The following is a 24,723-nucleotide window of genomic DNA, read 5'->3' as shown; positions in this document are numbered from 1 at the left end:
CATAAATCTAGATGCAGAGGCCTTAATTTATGCTTCCCTACAATCCTGTAAGAGTTCTGTATCCAGTGAGAAATGTGCTCTGATAATAACATCCTTCAGTATTGTAAGGAGAGAAAATACAGTGGTACCTCTACTTATGAACTTAATTTGTTCTGTGACCAGGTTCTTAAGTAGAAATGTTTGTAAGAAGAAGCAATTTTTCCCATAGGAATCAATGTAAAAGCAAATAATGTGTGCGATTGGGGAAACCACAGGGAAGGTGGAGGCCCTGTTTCCTCCCAGGAGATTCCTAGAGAGGCCCCACAGAGGCTTCTCCCTGCCTTTTCTGGCCCTGTTTCCTCCCAGGAGATTCCTAGAGAGGCCCCACGGAGGCTTCTCCCCCCCTTTTCCAGCCCTGTTTCCTCCCAGGAGATTCCTAAAGAGGCCCCACGGAGGCTTCTCTCTGCCTTTTCCGGTTACAGTTTCAAAGGCTCGGGTTTGTAAGTGGAAAATGGTTCTTGAGAAGAGGCAAAAAAATCTTGAACATACGGTTCTTATCTAGAAAAGTTCGTAAGCAGAAGCGTTCTTAGGTAGAGGTACCACTGTAGATGAATCCTGTTTAACACTTTGTAGTCCAACTGTAAATTACTTATGTGTTCAAAACCTCATCAATCCATTGTCAGAAAGATATACATTTTAGAAATAGAGAAATACAGCACCATTGTTACTATTCCCTAGAATAGCAATCTAATAAAAGAATATCTCAGGAAGACATACAATACTTTAGGTTATAAAGAACCCCAAGATGACAGTAAAGAATGTGCATGCCGCTCTGGAATATTCATATCCACAGAAAGAAAAAGTGAACAAAAAAAATAGTGGTGGGAAGATGCCACCTCTGGTTGAAAAGCACATTTGCCACCTGCTTTGAAATTTTTGGAACTATCATGGCATTAATGAGAACATTTTTAGAATATGAAGCACTTCATTCTGATAAAAAGAACCATATTACAGCCTTGAATCATGATGTATGGAATACAGTATATCATAATTTGGGGTTGCTTTGAAATCTCAGGAACAAACAATCCCCAATCTTTCAAGAAACCATTAATCACTATATTCTCCATGTCAAGATATCTATCCATGGCCTGAATAAATCCAAATGTTTATTATGTAACGCAACTAGATCTAAACCCACGTAGAAATCTTTGATGGAATGATTGAAGCAAAATAAATTCTGTGTTTTGGAATGGGCAATTCAGATTTTTTACCTGAGTCCAACTGAAATGTCATAAAATCTGAAGCTTGTAGTTTATGAAATTAAACCAAAAATGTCCGTAAGATAAAGCAGTGCTATAAATAGGAAAAGGTTGTGACATCTCTGAACCAATATTCAAGGCTGATCACTCTGTTAGGAAATGTTTGGTTGGAGACCTTGCTCCTACAGGATATGCCACTAGTTACTAAATCTGAAATGTCACATACTTTTTCAACAAAGACAATGAATATTGACTCAACGTATTCAATAAAACAAAGGCACAGTACTGCCTTGTTTGATTAGAATCTCTTTATATGTATGTAGTACTTTTAAAAAATCTCTGATCATACTATATATCATAAACAGTAGGTTTACAGATGGTAATTAAATATTACCAGACCTTCCCCACTCTTATCGCTATCATTTTCTTTTGTCACGAGTAACTGTATTGTACTTACGATGATATTGACGTGCTGAACAGCTGAAGGACATTATTTAACAGAAAGTCTGAAATTTATTCATCTTCATTGAAGAATAAAACTTACTGTTTTAAAATAGATCATTGGCAAGCATTATTACAGTGGTTAGTGTGGATTGTCTTAATGTGATGTATCTTTCTGTATTTTTTGACAGGATATAAAAACTTTTGATTGCCATTTCTCCAAACTAAAAACTTTGGATGACCTATTCCCTCTTGGATGCACAGTTTTTATGCTAGGAACACCTTATTATGGCTGCACAGGAGAAGTGAGTTTCAAAATAATCTTCCATTAAATTCATTTCATAAATTTAAACTATCAGAAATAGATCAAATGATTATCTAGGTTGTTTGGTGTTATCATTTGTCTGCTTGTTGAATATATGACTTTGTACTTATCTTCATCTCTTTTTAAAATGTATGTATTCATTGTATTTCTGCCCTGTCTTCATTTTGTAGAACTCCAAGCAATGTACATAATCTTCCCATCTTTTATTTTCTTCGCAGAAAGGGTGCTGAATAACCAGGATTAGGACTGGAATTTCAGATGCTGAGTGAAGCGGTTAAGTGAGACATCACATGATTGCTTCACTTAATGTCTATCATATTGACACTCCTGGTTGCACTTCTTAAGTGATCTTGTGGGTCATTAAGTAGACAGAATCTTAGGTAAAGTGCAAGGGTGGGGAAGGCCTGGTGCAGACTATGCATAAGTGTCTCTCTGTTCAGGAGCTGAAAATCCTCCCTTCTCAAATCCAAGCAGGATTTTCAGCTCCTGAGCAGCAAGAGACTGTAGCCTGCACTAGGCCTCCCCACCCTCACGAAACATCTACACTTCTTACCTTATTATGCTGCCTTTCCACTCGGGCAGAAAATCCTGCTTGGTATCTCCATAATGTTATTTTCTGGGTGAAAATGCTCTGTCCTGAAGGATTTCAGCTCCATGCAAGCAGGAACTAAGAATTTCAGCTCTACCTGTAATAACTATAAATATTTGGAAGACTTTTTTTCCATTATGAACCTGAATGTATCAATTATTTCTTTTAGGTTCAGGATTCCTCTGATGTAATCTCAGATGGCAGAATCCGTGTTGTTTTCAACATTCCAATTGAACCTCAGCTGGATATCTTAATACAGAATCAGCATGTAAGTGTTATTTCTCCAGCAGCAGAATACCGTTCCAGAGTTCATTAAGTTATATTAAGTATGAAACGTGGTTGTTAAATGAATCAGGCTTCCCCATTTTACTTTGCTTGTCAGAAGGTCACTCTTGGGGCATTGCAACTGTCATAAATATGGATCAGTTGCCAAGGCCCTGGGTTTTGATCACATGACCATGGGGATGTTGCAATGGTCATAAGTGTGAAAACAAATCATAAATCAGTCCTATTGTAACTTCAAATGGTCACTGTTGTTAGTCAAGGACTATGTGCATTTCTTTTTTCTTTGTAAATCTATCAAAAAGAAAGATTATTGTCCCTTTTCCTGTTTTTCTTTTGTTCCAATAGACAATTTTTCCTGACACGTTAATGCTGCCCCATCATTCTCATAGTACCTCTTTCTTTTCTTTATTCAGGAAATGCTGATTTCATTTCTTTTAATTCTTTTTGTTTTTCTATTAAAAATGGTATAACTGTGAACCTCAGTAGTTATCCTATTACATACCAGTTCAGAAAACAGCATATTGTTTGAAGTATAAGATGCACTTTCCTCCCTCTAAAAGTGGCTGAAAATTTGGGTGTGTCTTATACTCCAAATGTAGCCCTGCCTACCCTTTGGCCCCCATGCGCCCTTTTCATGGATGCAGTGATTGCCACAGCCAATGACTTACACTTTTGACTTGCGTGCCTCATGTTTTCAGCCTCCACACACCCTTTTTGAGAGGTGTTCAAGGCTGCGGGGATTGCCAAAGTACATCGCTGCTGATCGCCACCTCCACGCATTGCGTTTTTGCCTTCTGTACATTGCATTTTAGGCCTCCACGCACCTCAGCGGTGATGTGCTTTGCAATTCCTTGAACAGCCTTGAACAGTTCTCAAATAGATCATTTGGAGGCTGAAAACAGGAGGCGCAAAGCCCAAAATGGCAACCCAGAACAGCTGCTGCCATGTCTTACCGCTTCCACGCTTTGCTTGCTTTGCTCCCTTGAGTTCCCTCTGACAATCAACTGTGCTGTTCAAGATGCTTAGGAGCCCCAATGAGATGTGAGAATGAAGCAAGAGCTTTCTGATGATCAACTGTGCTGCTGAATAATAATAATAATAATAATAATAATAATAATAATAATAATAATAATAATAATTTATTAAATGTGTATGCTGCCCCTCTCCGAAGACTCGGAGCGGCTCACAACAATAGTGAACAATGTAAACAATGAAACTGTTTAGCAGCCCCAACAAGGCAAGTGTGAGCAAAGCTTACACATGCACTCATAACCAGCAAACTAATATGCTGAAGCTTATCAGGCTAAGAACGCTGGTAGGCAGAGGCAGAAGTTTTTTCCCCTTGTTTTCCTTCCCCCTAAACTAAGATGTGTCTTATACTCTGAAAAATACAATACATATCTGTTCTGCTGGGCTCTCTAGTATGAGCCTCCCGAAAATTCAAGGGTACAAATTTCAGACACACACGTTTGAAAATTCAAAACAATGTTCTTTATCACAAAATTCAAAATAAACTAAGCACTCTTTTTGTATTGCAAAGAGCACTCGTCCCAAAACAACCGGGTAGTCTGTACAATTAACCTTAAGCAGTCATTAAGTACTTAGCTAGAAGCTGTGAAGAAACTTCACACCCCTTCTTCTTCCAATGAAGTGAGACACACACACACACACACACGTTGCTCTGCTTTGTTTTCAAAGGCGTGAAAAATCAACAAAGTCCAGAAACCAGCAACACAGGATTCCTGACGAACTGCGATCAGATACTCTTCCACAATGGCCAAACCCACATGCTGCTATTTATAGCAGCAGCCCTAATTACTGGAGCCCCACCCAAACACAGGTGGCCGGTCTTATCTCCTGTAATATGTCCTTACTTGGTCTCTTCTACGCATAATTCTGTGCTTGCGTGGGTCCAAAACGTCTTCATCCAAATCAATGAAAGATAAGGGAGATTGACTGCCTGGGCTGTGTGCCAAATCCCCCTCTGCCGAGTCACTCCCACTTTCTTCTTCGTCCGAGGAAACTAAACTCTGAACTGACTCTGTCGGCAATAACACAGGCCTGCGACATGTTGAAGTTTCCCCTGCATCGACCTCCACATTCCCTGGGGCAGGAGCTAGGCCAGAGCCAACCACAACACATATCCTACTTACTTGAAGCCTAATGTATAGATATGCTATATGCCTGTGAATTGAAGAAGGATGATACAAATCCACTTCCTGAAATACCTTATGTAAAGATTTGTCCATAGAAATGTATTTTATAACAAATCTGTTGTCTTCCAAAGGCGCCATATTTTTGTTTCTATAAATGTTAATATAATTCTCAAATATTAAAAGTAAACGTTTAATATTTTAGAAATATTCTGTGAAATATAATCCTGCATATGTGTTGGCCAGTCGCCTGGGAGTGAGCAGCTATCTTGTGTCAAGATTTACAGGAAGCATTTTTATTGGAAGAGGAGCCAGGAGAAAGTAAGTTTGGAATATAATACCATTTTGCAGTGAAATATCTAATTACATTTGAATTAAACCCAAGTTAAAATTCTATTAATCTGATTCTTCCTATTAGCTTTGAAAATCGGTTTTAACAGAAAAATTAATGGAACAAGACCTTCTGACTTTATTTGTGCATTTAGTACAGAGAGAAGACTATGATTGCACAGTGTCAAGAAAGACAATTTTATGTTAGTTGTGTCCAGATTTTAGTTTAAGATTGGGAAAGAATACCTTTATGAAGTAGGATAAGGAAATACTGCAAGTGTGCAGATACTATTTTTCACAAACAGAACTAGCTGTACTTTAGCATCATTAATATATAGGCACATATTTCTTTGCCCCTTTTTGTCAGCCAGTGAACTCATTGGGAGTATTTTGGCTCTAAAGCTCATCAGATGGCCAATCGACCCACATGAGTTTGAAATACCATTATCTGTGAGGTTTTTTTTTTACTAAAAACAATGTTGTTGTTTTGTAAAATTCCTTGTAAAGCACTATAAAGCATTGTTAAAGTTATTTTTCCAATAGTACTTCTTTTATAAAACACTTTGTCCAATTTTCTGTTTTTATTTTCCCCATATGGAATTATTCTTGTATGTACATTTTTAAAACGTATTCCAAACCATGGGTAAGTTGAATTTGAGCATAATTTATCAGGAAAGAGAAATGAAAATAGGAAGAAGAAAAGCAGTTAGAGATATGAAGACAGAACATGCTTTACATGTTGAAACTGATCAGTGATACTAATCATATTGATGTATCCCTTGAAGCATTTAGGCAGCTATCACTTGTTGAAGGCTCAGCATAGCTTCTTCTAGGTTGTCTTCAAGTAAATATACAGACAGTGCTTTATTTGGAATTGTAAAGAATCAAAGTACTCACTTCCAGAGACAACCTATATTAGCAAGACCTCTAGAGCAGTATTTCCCAACCTTGGCAACTTGAGGATATTTGGACTTCAACTCCCAGAATTCCCCAGCCAGCATTCACTGGCTGGGGAATTCTGAGAGTTGAAGTCCAGATATCCTCAAATTGCCAAGGTTGGGAAACACTGCTCTAGAGCAGTGATTTTCAACCTTTTTTGAGCCGCGGCACATTTTTTACATTTACGAAACCCTGGGGCACATTGAGCGGGGCAGGGAGGGGGAGCTAAAAAAAGTTTGGAGAAAAAAATTCTCTCTCTCCCTTCCTTCCTTCCTCTTTCTTTCTCTCTCTCCATCCCTCTTTCTTTCTCTTCCTTCCTTCCTCTCTTTTTTGCTCTCTTTCTCTCCCTCCTTACCTCCCTCGATGTCTTTTTCTCTCTCTCCTTCCCTCTCTCTCTCTCTCTTGCTTTTTTCTCTCTCTTGCTCTCTCTCTTGCTTTCTTTCTCTCTCTTTCTTTCTCTTTTTTCTCTCTCTCTTGCTTTCTTTCTCTCTGAGCTTCGCGGCACACCTGACCATGTCTCGCGGCACACTAGTGTGCCACGGCACACTGGTTGAAAAACACTGCTCTAGAGGATACTGAATGCCTAGCATCAGTTTCTGATACCTTCAGTCCTCCATGGTAGGTACAACTTCACAGAAGGTGTGCCCCTAGTTTTGCCAAATTATAGGATTTAAGGAGGGGACCTAGAGCACACTCTCCTTATTTGACCTGTTAGAACTGATAGATACCTCAGTAGGAGAGGAGGCCCCACAAATAAACTGGCCTTGCACTTTAAATTATGCCAGGAAAGAAACTAGGAGTCATTGCACCACAGGCAGCAGCAATATGATAAGAGCAAACCACAGAATACCCAGAAATGTGCGTGCCATTACATTCTGGAGTAGTTGTAAATCCTGGTAATCTTCAAAGATAAACTCATGTTTAGGGTGACCCGCTCCCTTCTTAATCAGGGGGGAGTTGGGGAGCCCTTGCAGAGTAGTGCCGAGGATTTTAACACGTTTTTCGCTGATAAAGTCGCTCGGATTCGGGCCGACCTCAACTCCAATTGTAAAACAGAGTCGACTGACAACGAGTCAGTCGAGGTGACTGGGGCACATACTTGTCCACCTGTCTGGGAAGAGTTTGATCTGGTGACACCTGATGAAGTGGACAAGGCCATTGGAGCTGTGAGTTCCGCCACCTGCTTACTGGATCCGTGTCCCTCCTGGTTGGTTTCGGCCAGCAGGGAGGTGACACGGAGCTGGGCCCAGGAGATTACCAACGCTTCCTTGGGGAGGGGAGTTTTTCCATCACTCTATAAAGAAGCGCTTGTGCGCCCCCTCCTCAAGAAGCCCTCCCTGGACCCAGCTGTGCTTAATAACTATCGTCCAGTCTCCAACCTTCCCTTTATGGGGAAGGTTGTTGAGAAGGTGGTAGCACTCCAGCTCCAACGGTCCTTGGAAGAAGCCGATTATCTAGGTCCCCAGCAGTCGGGTTTCAGGCCCGGTTACAGCACGGAAACCGCTTTGGTCGCGTTGATGGATGATCTCTGGCGGGCCCGGGACAGGGGTTTATCCTCTGTCCTGGTGCTCCTTGACCTCTCAGCGGCTTTCGATACCATCGACCATGGTATCCTTCTGCACCGGCTGGAGGGGCTGGGGGTGGGAGGCACTGTTCTTCGGTGGTTCTCCTCCTACCTCTCTGGCCGGTCGCAGTCGGTGTTAGTGGGGGGACAGAGGTCGACTCCTAGGTCTCTCCCTTGTGGGGTGCCTCAGGGGTCGGTCCTCTCCCCCCTGCTATTTAACATCTACATGAAACCGCTGGGCGAGATCATCCAAGGACATGGGGTGAGGTATCATCAATATGCGGATGATACCCAGCTTTACATCTCCACCCCATGCCCAGTCAATAAAGCGGTGGAAGTGATGTGCCGGTGCCTGGAGGCTGTTGGGGCCTGGATGGGTGTCAACAGACTCAAGCTCAACCCGGATAAGACGGAGTGGCTGTGGGTTTTGCCTCCCAAGGACAATTCCATCTGTCCGTCCATTACCCTGGGGGGGGGGAATTATTGACCCCCTCAGAGAGGGTCCGCAACTTGGGCGTCCTCCTCGATCCACAGCTCACATTAGAACAACACCTTTCAGCTGTGGCGAGGGGGGCGTTTGCCCAGGTTCGCCTGGTGCACCAGTTGCGGCCCTATCTGGACCGGGACTCATTGCTCACAGTCACTCATGCCCTCATCACCTCGAGGTTCGACTACTGTAATGCTCTCTACATGGGGCTACCTTTGAAAAGTGTTCGGAAACTTCAGATCGTGCAAAATGCAGCTGCGAGAGCAGTCATGGGCCTACCTAGGTATGCCCATGTTTCACCATCACTCCGCAGTCTGCATTGGCTGCCGATCAATTTCCGGTCACAATTCAAAGTGTTGGTTATGACCTTTAAAGCCCTTCATGGCATCGGACCAGAATATCTCCGAGACCGCCTCCTGCCGCATGAATCCCAGCGACCGATTAGGTCCCACAGAGTGGGCCTTCTCCGGGTCCCGTCAACTAAACAATGTCGGTTGGCGGGCCCCAGGGGAAGAGCCTTCTCTGTGGCGGCACCGGCCCTCTGGAACCAACTCCCCCCGGAGATTAGAACTGCCCCTACTCTTCCTGCCTTCCGTAAACTCCTTAAAACCCACCTTTGCCGTCAGGCATGGGGGAACTGAACATCTCCCCCTGGGCACGTTTAATTTATGCATGGTATGTCTGTGTGTGTGTCTGCTAGCATATGGGGTTTTTAAATATTTAAATATTTTAAATTTGTCTGATTGCTTATGATTTGTTTTTACATGTTGTGAGCCGCCCCGAGTCTTCGGAGAGGGGCGGCATACAAATCTAAGTAATAAAAATAAAAAAATAAATGTTATAGCAGTCTAGCATGGAAATAACCAAGAGTGACTATGAGCATGTATTTTACTGAATAAATCATTCAAACATAGTTTAAATTTTATTAATCATTCTTTTTCAGCCAATAAATTTGAAGACTGAATATTAAATATTAACATATAGCTAATTAGTAGTAGAACTTTAGTAAGTTGCAATATATAGAGTTAACAGAACATCTGTTTTGCAGTCCACGTGGAGACCATAAAGCAAATGTAGGTTTAAATCTGAAATTCAATAAGAGGAATGAAGAAGTCCCTGGCTACACTAAAAAAGTTGGAAATGAATGGATGTACTCCTCTGCAGTGGAACAGCTTTTAGCTGAATATTTAGAAAGGTAAGCTTAAAATTATTGTGGATGTGTGTGTGTGTGTATGTATATGTTTTCGTAGATTTTCACGGGTACAGGTATGAAGGTCTTGGCATGTTCGGGTTTCTTCCTGTTTAAGTATCAGAGATTCCTGATACTTAAACAGGAATCGTTTGACGTTTCGACGAGGTCCCACTCGTCATCTTCAGGCTGCTGCTTTCAGCTTTCAGTGAACAAAGCATGATCTGAGCTGCATTCCCTCTAAATACTGGTGGGTGGGTGTGGAGTGCTGGCACAGCTGCTGCAAGCTGTGTTGTAACATTCTGGTTAGTTGGTGGGGTGACACCTTGAGTAATTGATGAAATTGATATATGCAAATTAGTTGATGTTTGTGGATTGGGGTGATATCCTGAGTAGTTGTGGCAGTTGGAACCTGCAGACTAGTCAGCTGTTTTATAATGTATGTCTGTGATGTAACATCCCAGGTTTTGGTTTGGCTGCGAGTTTGTGGTCTTTCCAGGAACACATGACCAGACCATGTACTACCATTATTTGCCCAGAGTCGCCTGGTTTACCAGTTGTGGCCCTATCTGGACCAGGAGGCTTTATGCACAGTCACTCAGGTCCTCATCACCTCCCGTTTTGATTATTGCAATGCACTCTACATGGGGCTACTCTTGAAGAGTGTTCGGAGACTGCAAATAGTCCAGAATGCAGCTGCGTGAGCTGTCATGGGTATACCTCGATACACCCATATAACACCTACACTCTGCAAACTGCACTGGCTTCCTATTAGTCTCTGGGCACAATTCAAGGTGTTGGTTATTACCTATAAAGCCCTACTTGGCTCAGGGCCAGACTACTTACGGGACCGCCTCTTGCCGCATACCTCCCAGAGACTAATAAGACCCCACAGAGTTGGCCTCCTCCATGGTGCATCAACTAAGCAATGCAGGTTGGTGGGACCGCAGGGAAGGGCCTTCTCTGTGCCGCCCCGGCTCTATGGAATCCACTCCCCCCCAATGTACGTACTGCTCCCACCCTACTGGCCTTCCATAAGGTCACGAAGACCTGGCTTTGCCAGCAGGCCATGAAATAAGAACCATCATGGCCAAATCATATGAATGGTATATATGCACATTGTCGTGACTGTTCTGTAATGGGTTTTTAATGAGGATTTTGTTGTTTTAGACTTATTTTTTTATTGTTTTTGTGTTTATATTGTTTATTGTAAGCTGTCCTAACTCCTTCGGGATTGGGCAGCATAGAAATGTATGTATGTATGTATGTATGTATGTATGTATGTATGTATGTATAAATAAATAAATAAATAAACAAACAAATAAATAAACAAATAAATAAACAAATCTCTATCCATATCTTTCATGCCATGAAAGTTACATGATTGTTTCTGCAGTATGCTGAAAAAACACCTCAGCTGTTTTTAAAAGTTACAGATCTGTGTTATATTAGTGTTTCAGTGCAAAGCATCTTTTTGGATGTAACTCTGGGGCTCTGCATAATATCTTTCACTGTTATATGCAACTTATTTTTCCTGCAAACAGGAGTCTAGTAAATGGTGGATGTTTTATGATATATATGCATGTAAATATGAAATATCTACTCAAATATATTTATATATTTCACAGGGTACCAGAATTTTTTACATACTTAGCCAAAAATAATCCAGAAGATATATTTTATGAAGATGACATTTGGCCTGGTGAAGAGGAGAATGGGTATGTAGTTCATATTTTTCGTATGTTAGTAAATAAGTAGATCATTTTTCTGCTCTTATAAATATAATCAGCATGAAGATTGCTAGTTCAAGTTTAATAGATGGGTCCTTGGATTGAAGGAAGATGATTGCAGCTATCTAATTACTATTAAGCAGTCAAAATACTTTTTGCCAGATATTGTCTCTTAAGAACACAATTCTTATTTTGAAAATATATAATCTTGATCCAAGGAACTATAGGGTTCGAGATATAAAAATAATCCTATTTCTTAATTACAGGGTTTTTTTTCTTGTTGCCCTGTTTATTTAGCATATGTCATTGAACACATGGATAACAGTAATAAAGTTATATACACCAAACTACTGTAATTGAATTATAATCTTCAAATTTGCTTTAACAGCTTTGATGTAATTGATGAGCTTTGGGGCAATGCTTATATGTTTTTTTCCTTACATTAGGACATTTAAAAAAAATTAAAAACAAATATTAATAATACATAGTAATTTGCCACTTGATAATATTTACATATTGACTATACTAGATTTTACATTTTGAAGATTATTGATATGGAATAATTTTTAACATAGTGCTGAGAAGGTTCAAGAAATCATGTCATGGCTAAAGGCTCATCCTGTCAGTGCACTTTCACGTTCATCTTGTGATTTGCAAATTCTGGATGCAGTTATCATTGAAAAAATTGAAGAAGAAGTAGACAAATGCAAGGTACATAAATATTGTCTGAATTATCTGATTCGTATCACAATATATTGCAGCTAGGTTCCAAATGTCATTTATATTGCTATTAGACTGTTGTATATTATGAGTACTTGAGTGTAATTTTGGGTTGTAAAGCGATAAAAAAGTCAATTTTAAAAATAAAACAAAACAGGCAGGAGACCTTACCAGCTTACTTGGTGACTTACTTGTTTATATATAATCTGTATCACCTACCTTAATTTAGATAAACTTTATTGAGTTTACAATTCATGAAGTCACATATATCTAGGGTTATACCGAAGGTTTTATTCACAAGGTTCCTCTCTATCCTGCTCTTGTTTGATTATGTTTCTTTATACTCAGATCAATATTTGGTGGTGGAGAACTATAAACGACAGACTAGTTTAGAATACCCATAACATTGGTTATACAGTGTGACTGTCTATCAGTACAATATTTATTTATTTATTTTTTTTATTTAATTGGATTTGTATGCTGCCCCTCTCCGAGGACTCGGGGCGGCTCACAGCATGTACAAAAAAACAAGAAACAATAATAGCAATCCAATTAATACATTAAAAAACAGTCTTTAAAATTCTAATTAAAAAAAGAAAAACCATCAATATCATTCATTCAACAATCAAACTAAAGCATTCATTGGTCGGGGGGAAGATCTAAGGAACCACAGGCCTGGCGGCAAAGATGAGTTTTTAAACTCTTCCGGAAGGCGAGGAGGGTAGGGGCAGTGCGAATCTCCAGAGGGAGCTGATTCCAGAAGGCCGGGGCCCCCACAGAGAAGACTCTTCCCCTAGGTCCCGCCAGCTGACATTGTTTGGTCGACAGGACCCTAAGGAGACCAACTCTGTGGGACCTCACCGTCGCTGGTATTCATGCGGCAGAAGGCGTTCTTGGTAATAGTCTGGTCCTTTGCCATGTAGGGCTTTATGGGTCATAACCAACAGTTTGAATTGTGTCCGGAAACAGATTGGTAGCCAGTGCAGTCCGCGGAGTGATGGTGAGATGTGGGCATTTCTTGGAAGGCCCAAGACTGCTCGCACGGCTGCATTTTGAGCGAGTTGAAGTCTCCGAACACTCTTCAAAGGTAGCCCCATGTAGAGAGCATTGCAGTAGTCAAATCTCAAGGTGATAATGGCACGAGTGACCGTGAGCAAAGACTCCCTGTCCAAGTAGGGCCGCAACTGGTGCACCGGGCAAACGCCAAAAGATGGTGTTCCAGAGTTAGCTGTGGATCGAGGAGGACGCCCAAGTTGCGAACCCTCTCTGAGGGGGTCAATAATGCCCCCCCCGGGTGATGGACAGACAAATGGACGTATCCTTGGTAGGCAGTACCCACAGCCACTCCATCTTGTCTGAATTGAGTCTGAGTCTGTTGGCACCACCCAGACCCTAACACCCTCCAGACACCGGCATATTACTTCCACTGCTTTGTTGAGTGGACATGGGGTGGAAATGTACAGCTGAGTGTCGTCAGCGTACTAGTGGTAACTCACCCTATGCCCTTGGATGATCTCACCCAGCGGTTTCATGTAGATATTAAACAGCAGAAAGGAGAGAACCGACCCCTGAGGAACCCCACAAGATAGGGACCTAGGAGTCGACCTCTGCCCCCCCCCCTGCTAACACCGACTGCGACCAACCAGAGAGGTAGGAGGAGAACCACCGTAAAACGGTGCCTCCCACTCCCAGCCCCTCCAGTTGATGCAGAAGGATACCATGATCAATGGTATCGAAAGCCGCTGACAGGTCAAGAAGCACCAGGACAGAGGATAAACCCCTGTCCCGGGCCCGCCAGAGATCATCCATCAGCGTGACCAAAACAGTTTCCGTGCTGTAGCCAGATCTGAATCCTGACTGCCCAGGGCCTAGATAATAATTTGGAGTAGGAATGAACAAACATTTTCCATCAAGGTCATGTTATTTTCATGGATTGTCCATTAAGATCTCTGTGATAAATCAGAAGCAAGCAGTGGATGCATCCAAAGTCTAAAGTTGTCTTTCTCAAACTACCCTCCAAGCAGCAGGCACCAATAAAGAGTTAGAGAGCTGTTACATAACTCTTGGACTTATCTTACAGAATGGTTTAAAATTAGATTGAGTGACATACATTAAGCTAAGGAACATAGATAGATTTACTATCAATGTTATAATTTATGCAGGTCATAATATGTGACTTTTTAACTTTGTACAGCAAATAGTAATCAATGAATGTTTTCATCCAATTATTTTTCCTTTTTTTTAGCAAAGAAAAAGTAATAAGAAAGTGCGTGTGACAGTGAAACCTCACTTATTATACAGAGTAAGTTTAATATTACTATAGTTGCATAAGAATTTTTGTTAAAGGCAGTAGCAAACCAATTCCATGCTGCCAAGAAAGAAACATGAATGTATCAAGTAGCTATCAAGAGTTAAGCTTGATTCAAGGAAGGCTTTATGTTTCATACCAGCTTCCTCTTTTTTCCTCCACATTACATATTATAAAACTGATGAACAAGGTATGTAAAAACTGGCAATGCTGGTTCGATTGTGTAGATGAAACTTACTATATTTTCTTTGAAATCTGATTGCTTTCTACTGAGAAAGCATCCTTGCATCATAAACTCAATATATTGAACAGGACATTATATGATTATTCAGTCTTTTCATTTTAATAAAATTGCACATAAAAATTACACCCCAAGAGGCATATAGAATTACAGTATCTTTATTCTATATTATATTCATAATTAGATATTTTTGCTATAATTTAAATATTTGGTTTTATTAGCCTTTAGAACAACAACATGGAATTTTACCAGATCAAGATGCAGAATATCGATTGTTTGACCGTATTGTAAATGTGAGAGAGAATTTTTCTGTTCCCCTTGGACTTCGAGGTACTATAATAGGAATTAAAGGAGGTATGACTGAATTTATTTTTAGCTTTTGATTTCTGAATAATTTGTATGTTGTTGTTGTTTTTTAAAAAGGCTGATTACTATCAACTGGATATTTATCAAAAATCTAGTTTAACTTAGGTTAAAAAGGTGCATCTTTTTGTTGGCTTTAATGAGCTGAATTCAAAATTCTATAAGTGGGTCTTCTCTATACTTTTCTTGATATTCTTGAAGATAGTCAAGGATTCACCTGAATCACACAGGCTACAGTTGAGCACAAGAATTTTGTCCATACCAAATGGCCTCTGCTCTTTTATTGCAGTACCCTTCCCATAGTTCAAGCTGTTTAAAAGGGCTTCTAGACTTTTTAAAGTACAGTAGTCCCTCACCTATCGCTGGTGTTACGTTCCAGACCTGGCCGCGATAGGTGAAATCCGCGATGGGGAATTTCTCCTCCTTCCCACCAGCTCCGGATACCTGGAGGCGAGCAACGGCCGGCTAACCTTCCCCCCCCACTACTACTTACTCTGCGCCTGAGGAAAAGAAGGGGAGGGGGGCAAAAGAATCGCCGCCCCTGAGCATTCCCGACCCACTGCTATTCTTTGCAGCAGTTCGGCCAAACGTTGCCTTTTTTGCCTGGCCCCGGCTGGAAAGTCCCTGGTGAGCTGCCCCGGCTGGTTCTTTCTCTCTCTCTCTCTCTTTTCTTTTCTTTTTTTCCCCCTCCACCCGCCCAGCACTTCCTCTCCTGCCCTTGAGCCCAGTCTGGAAATCCCCGCCACGTCGCATTCCTTTCTTTGCTCGCGCTCACTTGTTCGCGCGCTGCCGGGAGCTCTTTCTACAACCCCAAGCACACCGCCGCTGCCACCAACCACTAAGCGCACCTCCAAAGACTGCCTTCTCGGCACTGGCGAGGCGGGTTGAACGAGGGGACGGGCCTCCGCCGGAGCTCAGTCCCCGCCCCGCTCATCATTCGCCCAGCCGCGGGCTGGTTGGCTTGTCCTGCCCTTCCAAACTTCTAAGCGCCGTATCTGTGCCAACGCTGACTTCAAAACCCGCAATGAAGTGAAGCCGTGGTGGGTGAAGCGCGATATAGTGAGGGACTACTGTATACAATTTTGGAGACAGGAGAGAATTGGAAAGCTGTTTTACAAATGACATTTCATATATATATGAATATATATACTTTTGGATCCAAACAATTGACATAATAGTTTTGTTTTGATATTATGTGGCCACTGCTATTAATCTTTTTTTTTTTTAATGTCCACGCCATACTGCTATTAATCTTTTTTTAAAAAAATAATGTCCACGCCATACATTACCCTCTTGATTATTTTGAAATAATCAAGACTATGGTTGGATGAGTTGTTATTTTTAGTCTACAAGGTAACAGATCTATAGTACATTTGTAGCACTTGTAACTTAAAAACATTTGGACACATGTTTCTATACAGTATAATTCAATGTTGGAAAGCTCTAACTCATTAATTAATTATAAACTATAAGAAAAAAAACATGGCTACCAGATGCCTTCTTTGATCGTTTTTTTCTTGTTTTGGAAGGATGACAATATGTGTTAATTCATATAACATGTCTTTGTATATTTTCTTAGTTTAAAAACACCATGACTTTGTTGATGTTTTTTTAGATTGAAACTACAGTGATCCCCCGATCATTGCGAGGGTTCCGTTCCAGGACCCCCCGCAACGAGCGGGTTTTCACGAAGTAGCGCTGCGGAAGTAAAAACACCATCTGCGCATGTGCAGATGGTGTTTTTACTTCCGCAGCGCTAGCGAGGAGCCGAGGCGCGGCTGTTTTAAAACGTCGCCGCCGACATGGGGGGCTCGCTAGCACCCCCCCCTAACCCAGGTTGGGGGTTCGGGGGGGGGCTAGCGAGCCCCCCATGTCGGCGGCGACGTTTTAAAACACCCGCGCGGCTCTCCAATGAGTCCCAAAGACAAACGTCAAACTTCCGTATTTGTCTACGGGACTCATTGGAAAGCCGCGGGGGTGTTTTAAAACGTCGCCGCTGACATGGGGGGCTCGCTAGCACCCCCCCGAACCCCCAACCCGGGTTTGGGGGGGTGCTAGCGAGCCCCCCATGTCGGCGGCGACGTTTTAAAACACCCGCGCGGCTTTCCAATGAGTCCCGAAGACAAACGTCAAACTTCCGTGTTTGTCTTCGGGACTCATTGTAAAGCTGCGCGGGTGTTTTAAAACGTCGCCGCCGACATGGGGGGCTCGCTAGCACCCCCCCGAACCCCCAACCCGGGTTTGGGGGGGTGCTAGCGAGCCCCCCATGTCGGCGGCGACGTTTTAAAACACCCGCGCGCCTTCCCAACTGAGCCCTCAAGCCAAGTGCCAAAGGCAAACTTCTGCGCTTGGCTTGAGGGCTCAGTTGGGAAGGTGCGCGGGTGTTTTAAAACGTCGCCGCCGACATGGGGGGCTCGCTAGCACCCCCCCGAACCCCCAACCCGGGTTTGGGGGGGTGCTAGCAAGCCCCCCATGTCGGCGGCGACGTTTTAAAACACCTGCGCGCCTTCCCAACTGAGCCCTCAAGCCAAACGAACCGAGGCTAATGAACGGCGTGGGCGGGAGAAGGGCGCGCGAGCCACGGGCGCGCGGGCAGGCAGGCTGCGGACAAGCCGTTCGCTCGGGCCGCTTCCCAGCTGAGTACTCAGCTGGGAAGCGGCCCGAGCGAAGCGGCAGCAGCGAGGAGTTTGCGTGGGCGGTGGTGAAACTCCTCGCTGATGCCCGCCAAGAGGGGGAAGACCTAGGGAAGCCGCCCAGCAGCTGATCTGCCCGGCGCCATCTACGCATGCGTGCCCATAGAAAAAAAAGGGCACGCATGCGCAGATGGTGTTCTGACTTCCGGGTTCAAAAATCGCAAATTAGCCTGTTCGCAATGGTCGGGGACGCAATAACCGGGGGATCACTGTACTTTAAAGCTCATTGACACACATGAGTCAATATATAGAAATTATAAAAATGAATCACAGTTCTGCTTCTGGATGATAACATCTTGTTAGTCATAATAGTTGAGAATTCTGGAATTTATAATACACACCATTAGGAGGGAACCATGTGCAGGGTGGATTTGATTTATCTCAAGTCAATTTATAAGAGCCGAAGTGGCGCAGCAGGTAGAGTGCTATACTGCAGGCCACTGAAGCTGTAGATCTGTAGGTCAGTGGTTCAAATCTCATCACCGGCTCAAGGTTAACTCAGCCTTCCATCCTTTTGAAGTGGGTAAAATGAGGACCCAGATTGTGGGGGCAATATGCTGGCTCTGTTAAAAGGTGCTATTGCTAACATGTTGTAAGCTGCCCTGAGTCTAAGGAAAAGGGCGGCATAAAAAAATAATAAAGAAATAAAGAAATAAATTTAAATTATGATTTAAATCACTAGTAAAAAGATTTGATTTAAATCAACTTGATTTAAATTATAATTTTTAAAGAGCAACTATCATCTCCATCCCACAGCAGCTCCTCCTCTGACACACTGTTGACTTACCGACAATCCTAATACTGTATTGCAGAATATACAACCTCATGCTATATAACTAAGCTCCATTACATGCTGAATAAGCTGAATTATTCATGTATCTTAAATAAAAACTATCGTTAGATAGATTTTTACTCCAAAAGCTTTATTAAAATAAATTTGATAAAAATAAAAAAATCCAATTTAAATAAAAAATAGATTTAATTTAAAAAACCTGATTTTTTAATTTAATTTTTTTTAAAAAATCATTGATTTTTATCCACCCTGCATGTAGGTGAAGATAGTCTAAATAATCAGCTATATTGATGTATAAGCCAATATAGAGGAAAATATTGAAAACTCTTAATTGATAGTTCCGATCTTTGTAAATATGATATTTTTTGGAGTATAAGACGCACTTTTTTCCCTCTAGGCTGAAAATTTGGCTGCATCTTATACTCTACCCACCAGCTAGCCCATACCCTTCGGCCTCTGCGCATCCTTTTCCTGGCTTTAGAGATTACCACCGACAATGGCTTGTGTTTTGAGGCTCCGCATGTTACCTTTTCAGCCTCCAAACGCTTGACGTGCAGCACCCAAAATGTCTACCCGGAACAACTGCTTCCTTCTCTTACCCATTCTGTGCTTTGTCATGCTTTAGTCACTGGAGCTCCATATGGGGATCATCTGTGCTTTTGAAGCTGTTTTTCAGCCCCAAAATGAGCTAAGAGATCTTCTGTGCTTTGCCTGTTTTTCTAATTGCTGCTCCCTCTGATGATCAGCTGTGCTTGAGAAGCATAGCCCCAACCAGCCCCAACCTCAAAACAAGCAAGTGAACTAATTTGCAGAAACTGACCAGGCTAAGGACTAGCCAGATGAATACTTGGTAGGCAGAATTCCCCTCCACCCCCATTTTCCTCCCCAAAAACTAAGCTGCGTCTTATATTCTGAAAAATACGGTAGTTCTGGAGACAAATATGTTTCTTTTAAATAAAGAAATTGTTGTCATTGTAGTAATAAGCGATAATATTATGTTTCACATTTCACATTTGTTGCTATTGCTTACAATGTGTATTTTTTTAGCCAGCAGAGAATCTGATGTGCTGTATGAAGTACTGTTTGATGAAGAATTTCATGGAGGTTTAACAATAAGGTTTGTTGCAAACAATTCTTTGTTTTCCTTAAGAGTTTCAATAGAAACTCAGAAATATAAGATAATTGTGTAAGAAGGCGACACAATTTTTTTCTAATAATTGTGTTCTTTATTATCTACTTTTATTGTCATTCTAAATTTATAAACTTTCATTTTATTGATGAGAAATATAGATCAAAAACACCATCCAACCATTCACACAGCCTCATAAAACTGGATCTGAAGTACGTTAATCAAGTTCAGTTTATGCTTCATCCAAAGTATTACATTATATTCTATAAATGTTTTTAATATATAGTTTGAAATTATATGAATAATGACTGACAAAGTTCCTTTCATTGCCTTTCGTTCATTAGGAGTTCACCTTCCAGAGGATACCGAACGCCAGCTTGTGCCTTAATTAACATATCTCATGGCTATCGAACTGAAACAGGAAACCAGAAGTTAACAGCCATAGTTAAGCCACAGCCAGCTGTGAGTTCCTACAACTCATATTCATCTGATTCCTTTTCTGTATCTTCCCAAAAATCACATCTAGGAGGCCTCAATCATTCTCCTCGTTCCCTCTTTGTTCCAACGCAAGTAAGTATGAGTTCAGTTACTCAGTTCTGTCATAAAAATAAAGATATTGCTATTCCTTTTTCCTAGTAAACGCATAGCCAAATTTAAACAAAACTTAATAATTGTCATAATAATTAGCACAGCTGCTTTGGTGTAGTGGTTAAGGCAACAGACTAGTCATTGGTAGGTCATGAATTCTAGTCTTACCTTAGGCATGAATTCAGCTTGTGCCAGTCAGTCTTGTCTCTCAGACCCTGGAAGCAGGCAAGAGCAAAGTGCTTCTGAAATTTTGCCAAGAAAACTGCAGGGACTTTGCCAGGCGGTTTCCAGGAGTGAAGAACAAAACAAACAATCCTGACCCAAAAGAACACACACACACACAAACATACACAAGCACATGGAAAATGATCCAGAAGAGCTACAAAGACATAAGATCTGCACCAAGCAGAACAACCATTTGGCTTAAAAATAAATCTGAAAAAGAGCCAGGTGATGTTTAATAAACTCACCAAATAAAGAAAATGATCTGGAGAAGAACTAGATGTAGTAGACCACTACATATACCTTCACCAGCAGATCTCAGTGGAATGTGATACAATAAAGGAAATTGAATGTGTTAAATATGGTTGGCAGGCATTTAGCAAGCTAAGCATAATTTTCAAGAACAACTTCCCCCTGTGCCTGAAATGTTTTTGATTAGCTACCTGCTCTAACATACATCAGTGAAACACACTAATTTCACAATTGATACAAAAACTACGAGTGGCTCAAAGAACCATAGAAATATTCATGGTCAGCATTACATTGGACTGGTCACATAGGACAAACTGAAGCCAGGTGGCACTCATAGAATGGATTTCACTTGATAAAAAGCATCCATGAAACAGACCTAAAACAAGAAGGATCAACATGTTTTCCTGAAAATATGACCCTGTTTTATATTTTTTTGAATCCTAAACATGCACTGATTAGGCTTTTTATCAGGGGATGTTTTATTTTGGGGAAAACAGGATATTGCGGGGCCAATTGGGAAAAAAAGCTTGAGACCATATTGGTTGGAAACATGCACAAGAGGCCTTCATCCTGCAATACATAGACAATTGCTAAAATGATGATATGATAACTGCAGCAAGTCTAGTATGTGCACAAAGAAGAAAATGATAGGTCTCAAATATGCCTTGAGCACTTCAGTTATTGTGTAATTTCACAGAAATTGATTTTTATATTTGTTTGTGATTCTGTTCCATAATATCTAAAGAAATAAAGTAGATAATGTCTCATAAAAATTATTGTTAAAATTGTTGAGTATATATTGTGGGCTTGTTAATTTGCAATAGTGTGAGAAAAAATTGCTGAGTGTATAATATTTTAAATAAATAGAAAAATTAGTAAGTAATTTTTTTTATTATTATCCAGCAATTGAATGGAAGACAGAATAGTATCAAAGCAGAAAAGCAGGGCAATTCCAGTTCTCAGCAGAAAGTAATCTATACAAGTAGCCATCAGAAATGTAAAGTAAGTTGTTTTACCTGTTTTCTTAGGGTAAATGGTTTTGAGTTCTGTAGGAAGTTGGTTTAGGGTTTATATGTCAGTTGGCTTTTCTTAAAATAAGTAATAGAGTGAAAAAATAATATATATTATTTGGTACTTTTGTATTTTTCAATACTCTTAAGATGCATACTACAGTAAAAACCAGTTTCTAAATAATATAGCCATAAGCTAAAACAATGCAAATACAGCGATAAATAATACCAAGCAAAGGCAATAGATTCAACACATATTCCAAATTGTATCAAGTTGCAATAAATTCAATAAAAGCGTAAAATATTTTATATAAATACATTTCTTGACAACACATGTGAAGAAATGTGTTTATGTAAATATTTCTCCCCAAGGCACATTTTGTTTTATTTGTAAAATACATAATGCTGCCTCTCTCCCCAAGGCACATTTTATATTTATAAGTACTGAATTGGTCTCTACATCAAATATCTAAATTTTGATAATATTCCAAAATTAATGAAAACTTAATCCTATTTTATTTAATAATCAGTTGAATTAAACCCAATTTTTATGGTATCCCTATAAAATCAATTATACAATATAACTTGTTTCTTGTTCACACTGCACTCTGTAGTAAGTGCCATTTTGACAACCTAAAAGAAAAAAAATAATTTTTCTTCTATTTATTTCAGTGAGTCTGCTTTAAATATAGCTCAGTTGAGTTGCTATGTATTCTTAAAAATGGAGTAGGGTGGACTAAGAAATTTCCAATTTATCACCCATTGAGTAGTTGATAATGTCATGGCAGCTCAGAATCAGAACAGAGTTTTGATTTTTGATTTTTTTTAAAAAGATCCTTCTCATTCCCAAAAGTTTAGGATTAAATAGCAACAGTGGTAGTAATAACAACAACTGTGAACCAGTTTACTTTTAGAAATAATGAGAGATGGAAAATAATCAGGAGATTGTACTACAGTATATGGTACTGAACAGAGTTGAAAAGCACAAATGAGAAATTCATGAAAGTTTCTGAGAGTGTTCTGTACGAGAGGATTGATTTTGTGGTTTGACACTATGGGACATGACTATGTGTTGAAAATGGGGAAGGGGATGTAAAACAAATCTTTTGGTGTAGGATTTAGAAATACTGACTCTGCAATTCAATATAGTAATACTCCATTAGGGGACAACTGTTCATGAAAAGATGATAATATGTCTTCACTTTTACTTCCTTTTAAATTCACTTCACTTCCTTTTAAATTGCTACTTTGTTGAAACCTAAGACAAGGGTAGTTCTTGTGATAATGGAAACATTGGGAGAAAATAATAGACTCCAGATTTTTGTTCTGCAATGAGTTTTTATGGCAGAATTTCCATTTTATTTTATTTGTTTTTCATTCCTAGCAAGCTCACAATAAAAAAGATGATGAATTTTGCAACATTTGGCAATCATTGCAGAACCCTGGAAAGTCTCAGCCTTCCGTACTAAAAAAGGATGAAATGGTTAGTATATGTCAAAAAGGAGCAAGCGCATTTGTACCCATCTTTTATGGCAAGTTGATTATAAAACCGAGATCGTCAATATTTTGAGGGAAGATCATTAAGAAGTATGTCTTTTGTCTTAGGTAACGGTCTACCTGTACCTTTGTCTCATTCCTTTGCCAATTTGAAGCCAATCGGTTTCACCATATTCCATCTCGGTAGTGGTAGTCTGTGTATTGGTTTTACACTGAGGACTATGAGATGTTCTGGGATTTCCACTTTTATAAGCACAGTCTAAAAGCTTGATATGAACAGTAAAATCAAAGATCTTTCTATAATCAACAAAGCAAATAGTAAGGTTTTTTTGGGGTATTTTTGGCTGTCTCAGTTGTGCAGCAATAGAATCTCATGTTCTTCAGCCATTTCTATGGCCAGCTTGAATATTTCACTTGCCATGGAAACTATGTTGATAATCCTAAACAACTTGCTAGGATGTAAAATTAAATACATTGTGTGATAATTTGGACACATGTAAAAAAAATGCAGTTCGAAGACTGAATGTTTCTGAAAGTCTTGCCATGTACATCTAATACGTATTTCCTAAATATTTATTTTTCAACTTTTTTCTGATCTTTCTTTCAAAGAGCTAAAACTTGTCTCCAATTTGACAGTGCTTTGCACTGAATTGAGGAAATTGGTGGGTGGGTTCTTCTGCAGACCACAAATTACCCTTTCACATTTTATGTATTCTAAAATATGTGGCCTATGCAAAATGTTACTCTTGTAAAACTTGATTTTCTAGGTTGAAGATTTTTTGCCTCAATATGTAAAATTGGGTACCAGTAATAGGCCCTGCAAACCAGGTTTCAATGAGAATAGCTTTAAAAGCCAGCAAAAACCCCAGGACTCATTTAGGAAACGTAAGTACTGTAGAGTGTAAGTTCTTTAACTTACTTTAAATGTAACATTTAACTTTAAGAATCCTGTTTTGAAAACAGCTGACTTCAATGAGTATCATTGAATCCTGTGCTAAAGGAAGTTTAATGGCTGTGGATTTTAATTCTTCAAAATTCTCCCATAAAAAACAGCACTTTTGAAGTTTTCCACTGCAGTTTTGCAACCTGATTCTATCTATTTTATGATAGTACAATATCTGAATAGATAAATCAGGAAAGAAGCGAGGAAAAATATATTGAGTTATGTGAAGAAAGCTCACTTTTCGACTTATAAAATTCCTACTAAAATTAATGGATATATTTTTTTTAGTAGATACATACAGAAATTTTGTTTTTCATTGCATTTTACTCTTTAAACTGGTTATATGAATTTTTTTAAATTCCAGCCAAAGAAGATTCTAAAGAGCCAAGAAATGAAAGTCAAACACAAAAAATACCAAACAAACTGGTAATAGTTATCTTTCTGCTTGCATATGACTACTTATAATTGTACTTTTGTTTTTAATTTGTTTTACTTTTGTTCAGAGGTCTTTTATAGAAGTCAGTTCAGAATTTTATTAAGCAATTTGTGATGAGCAATATAATATTGCTTTTAAATGGCTTACAAAAATTATTCCAGTATTTTCCTTCATGCACACATAACATAATTTCTGCCCCCCAAAATCCTGATTTTTTTTTCATAAAATGATTTGAATATGAAAAGATTACAATTTCTC

General features: G+C 40.0%; 1 protein-coding gene across 3 annotated transcripts in view; it reads left to right on the top strand.

Annotated features, from left to right (window-relative positions):
• The window catches only part of XRN1 (5'-3' exoribonuclease 1), a 66,782-nt gene that overhangs the window by 26,805 nt on the left and 15,254 nt on the right, over nucleotides 1-24,723 (top strand). For all 3 annotated transcript variants that reach the window (XM_070753353.1, XM_070753354.1, XM_070753352.1), the window contains exons 22-35: nucleotides 1,871-1,984; nucleotides 2,763-2,861; nucleotides 5,237-5,352; nucleotides 9,400-9,546; nucleotides 11,169-11,258; nucleotides 11,846-11,981; nucleotides 14,236-14,292; nucleotides 14,761-14,893; nucleotides 19,436-19,505; nucleotides 19,862-20,087; nucleotides 21,483-21,581; nucleotides 22,974-23,072; nucleotides 23,854-23,971; nucleotides 24,394-24,455. In XM_070753353.1, the coding sequence (XP_070609454.1) occupies nucleotides 1,871-1,984; nucleotides 2,763-2,861; nucleotides 5,237-5,352; nucleotides 9,400-9,546; nucleotides 11,169-11,258; nucleotides 11,846-11,981; nucleotides 14,236-14,292; nucleotides 14,761-14,893; nucleotides 19,436-19,505; nucleotides 19,862-20,087; nucleotides 21,483-21,581; nucleotides 22,974-23,072; nucleotides 23,854-23,971; nucleotides 24,394-24,455 (1,566 nt within the window). The remainder of the gene's footprint in view (nucleotides 1-1,870; nucleotides 1,985-2,762; nucleotides 2,862-5,236; nucleotides 5,353-9,399; nucleotides 9,547-11,168; nucleotides 11,259-11,845; nucleotides 11,982-14,235; nucleotides 14,293-14,760; nucleotides 14,894-19,435; nucleotides 19,506-19,861; nucleotides 20,088-21,482; nucleotides 21,582-22,973; nucleotides 23,073-23,853; nucleotides 23,972-24,393; nucleotides 24,456-24,723) is intronic.

Source organism: Erythrolamprus reginae, chromosome 5 (assembly GCF_031021105.1).
Source record: "Erythrolamprus reginae isolate rEryReg1 chromosome 5, rEryReg1.hap1, whole genome shotgun sequence".
NCBI classification, from domain to species: domain Eukaryota; kingdom Metazoa; phylum Chordata; class Lepidosauria; order Squamata; family Dipsadidae; genus Erythrolamprus; species Erythrolamprus reginae.
This window is presented reverse-complemented; position numbering and strand designations above follow the sequence as displayed.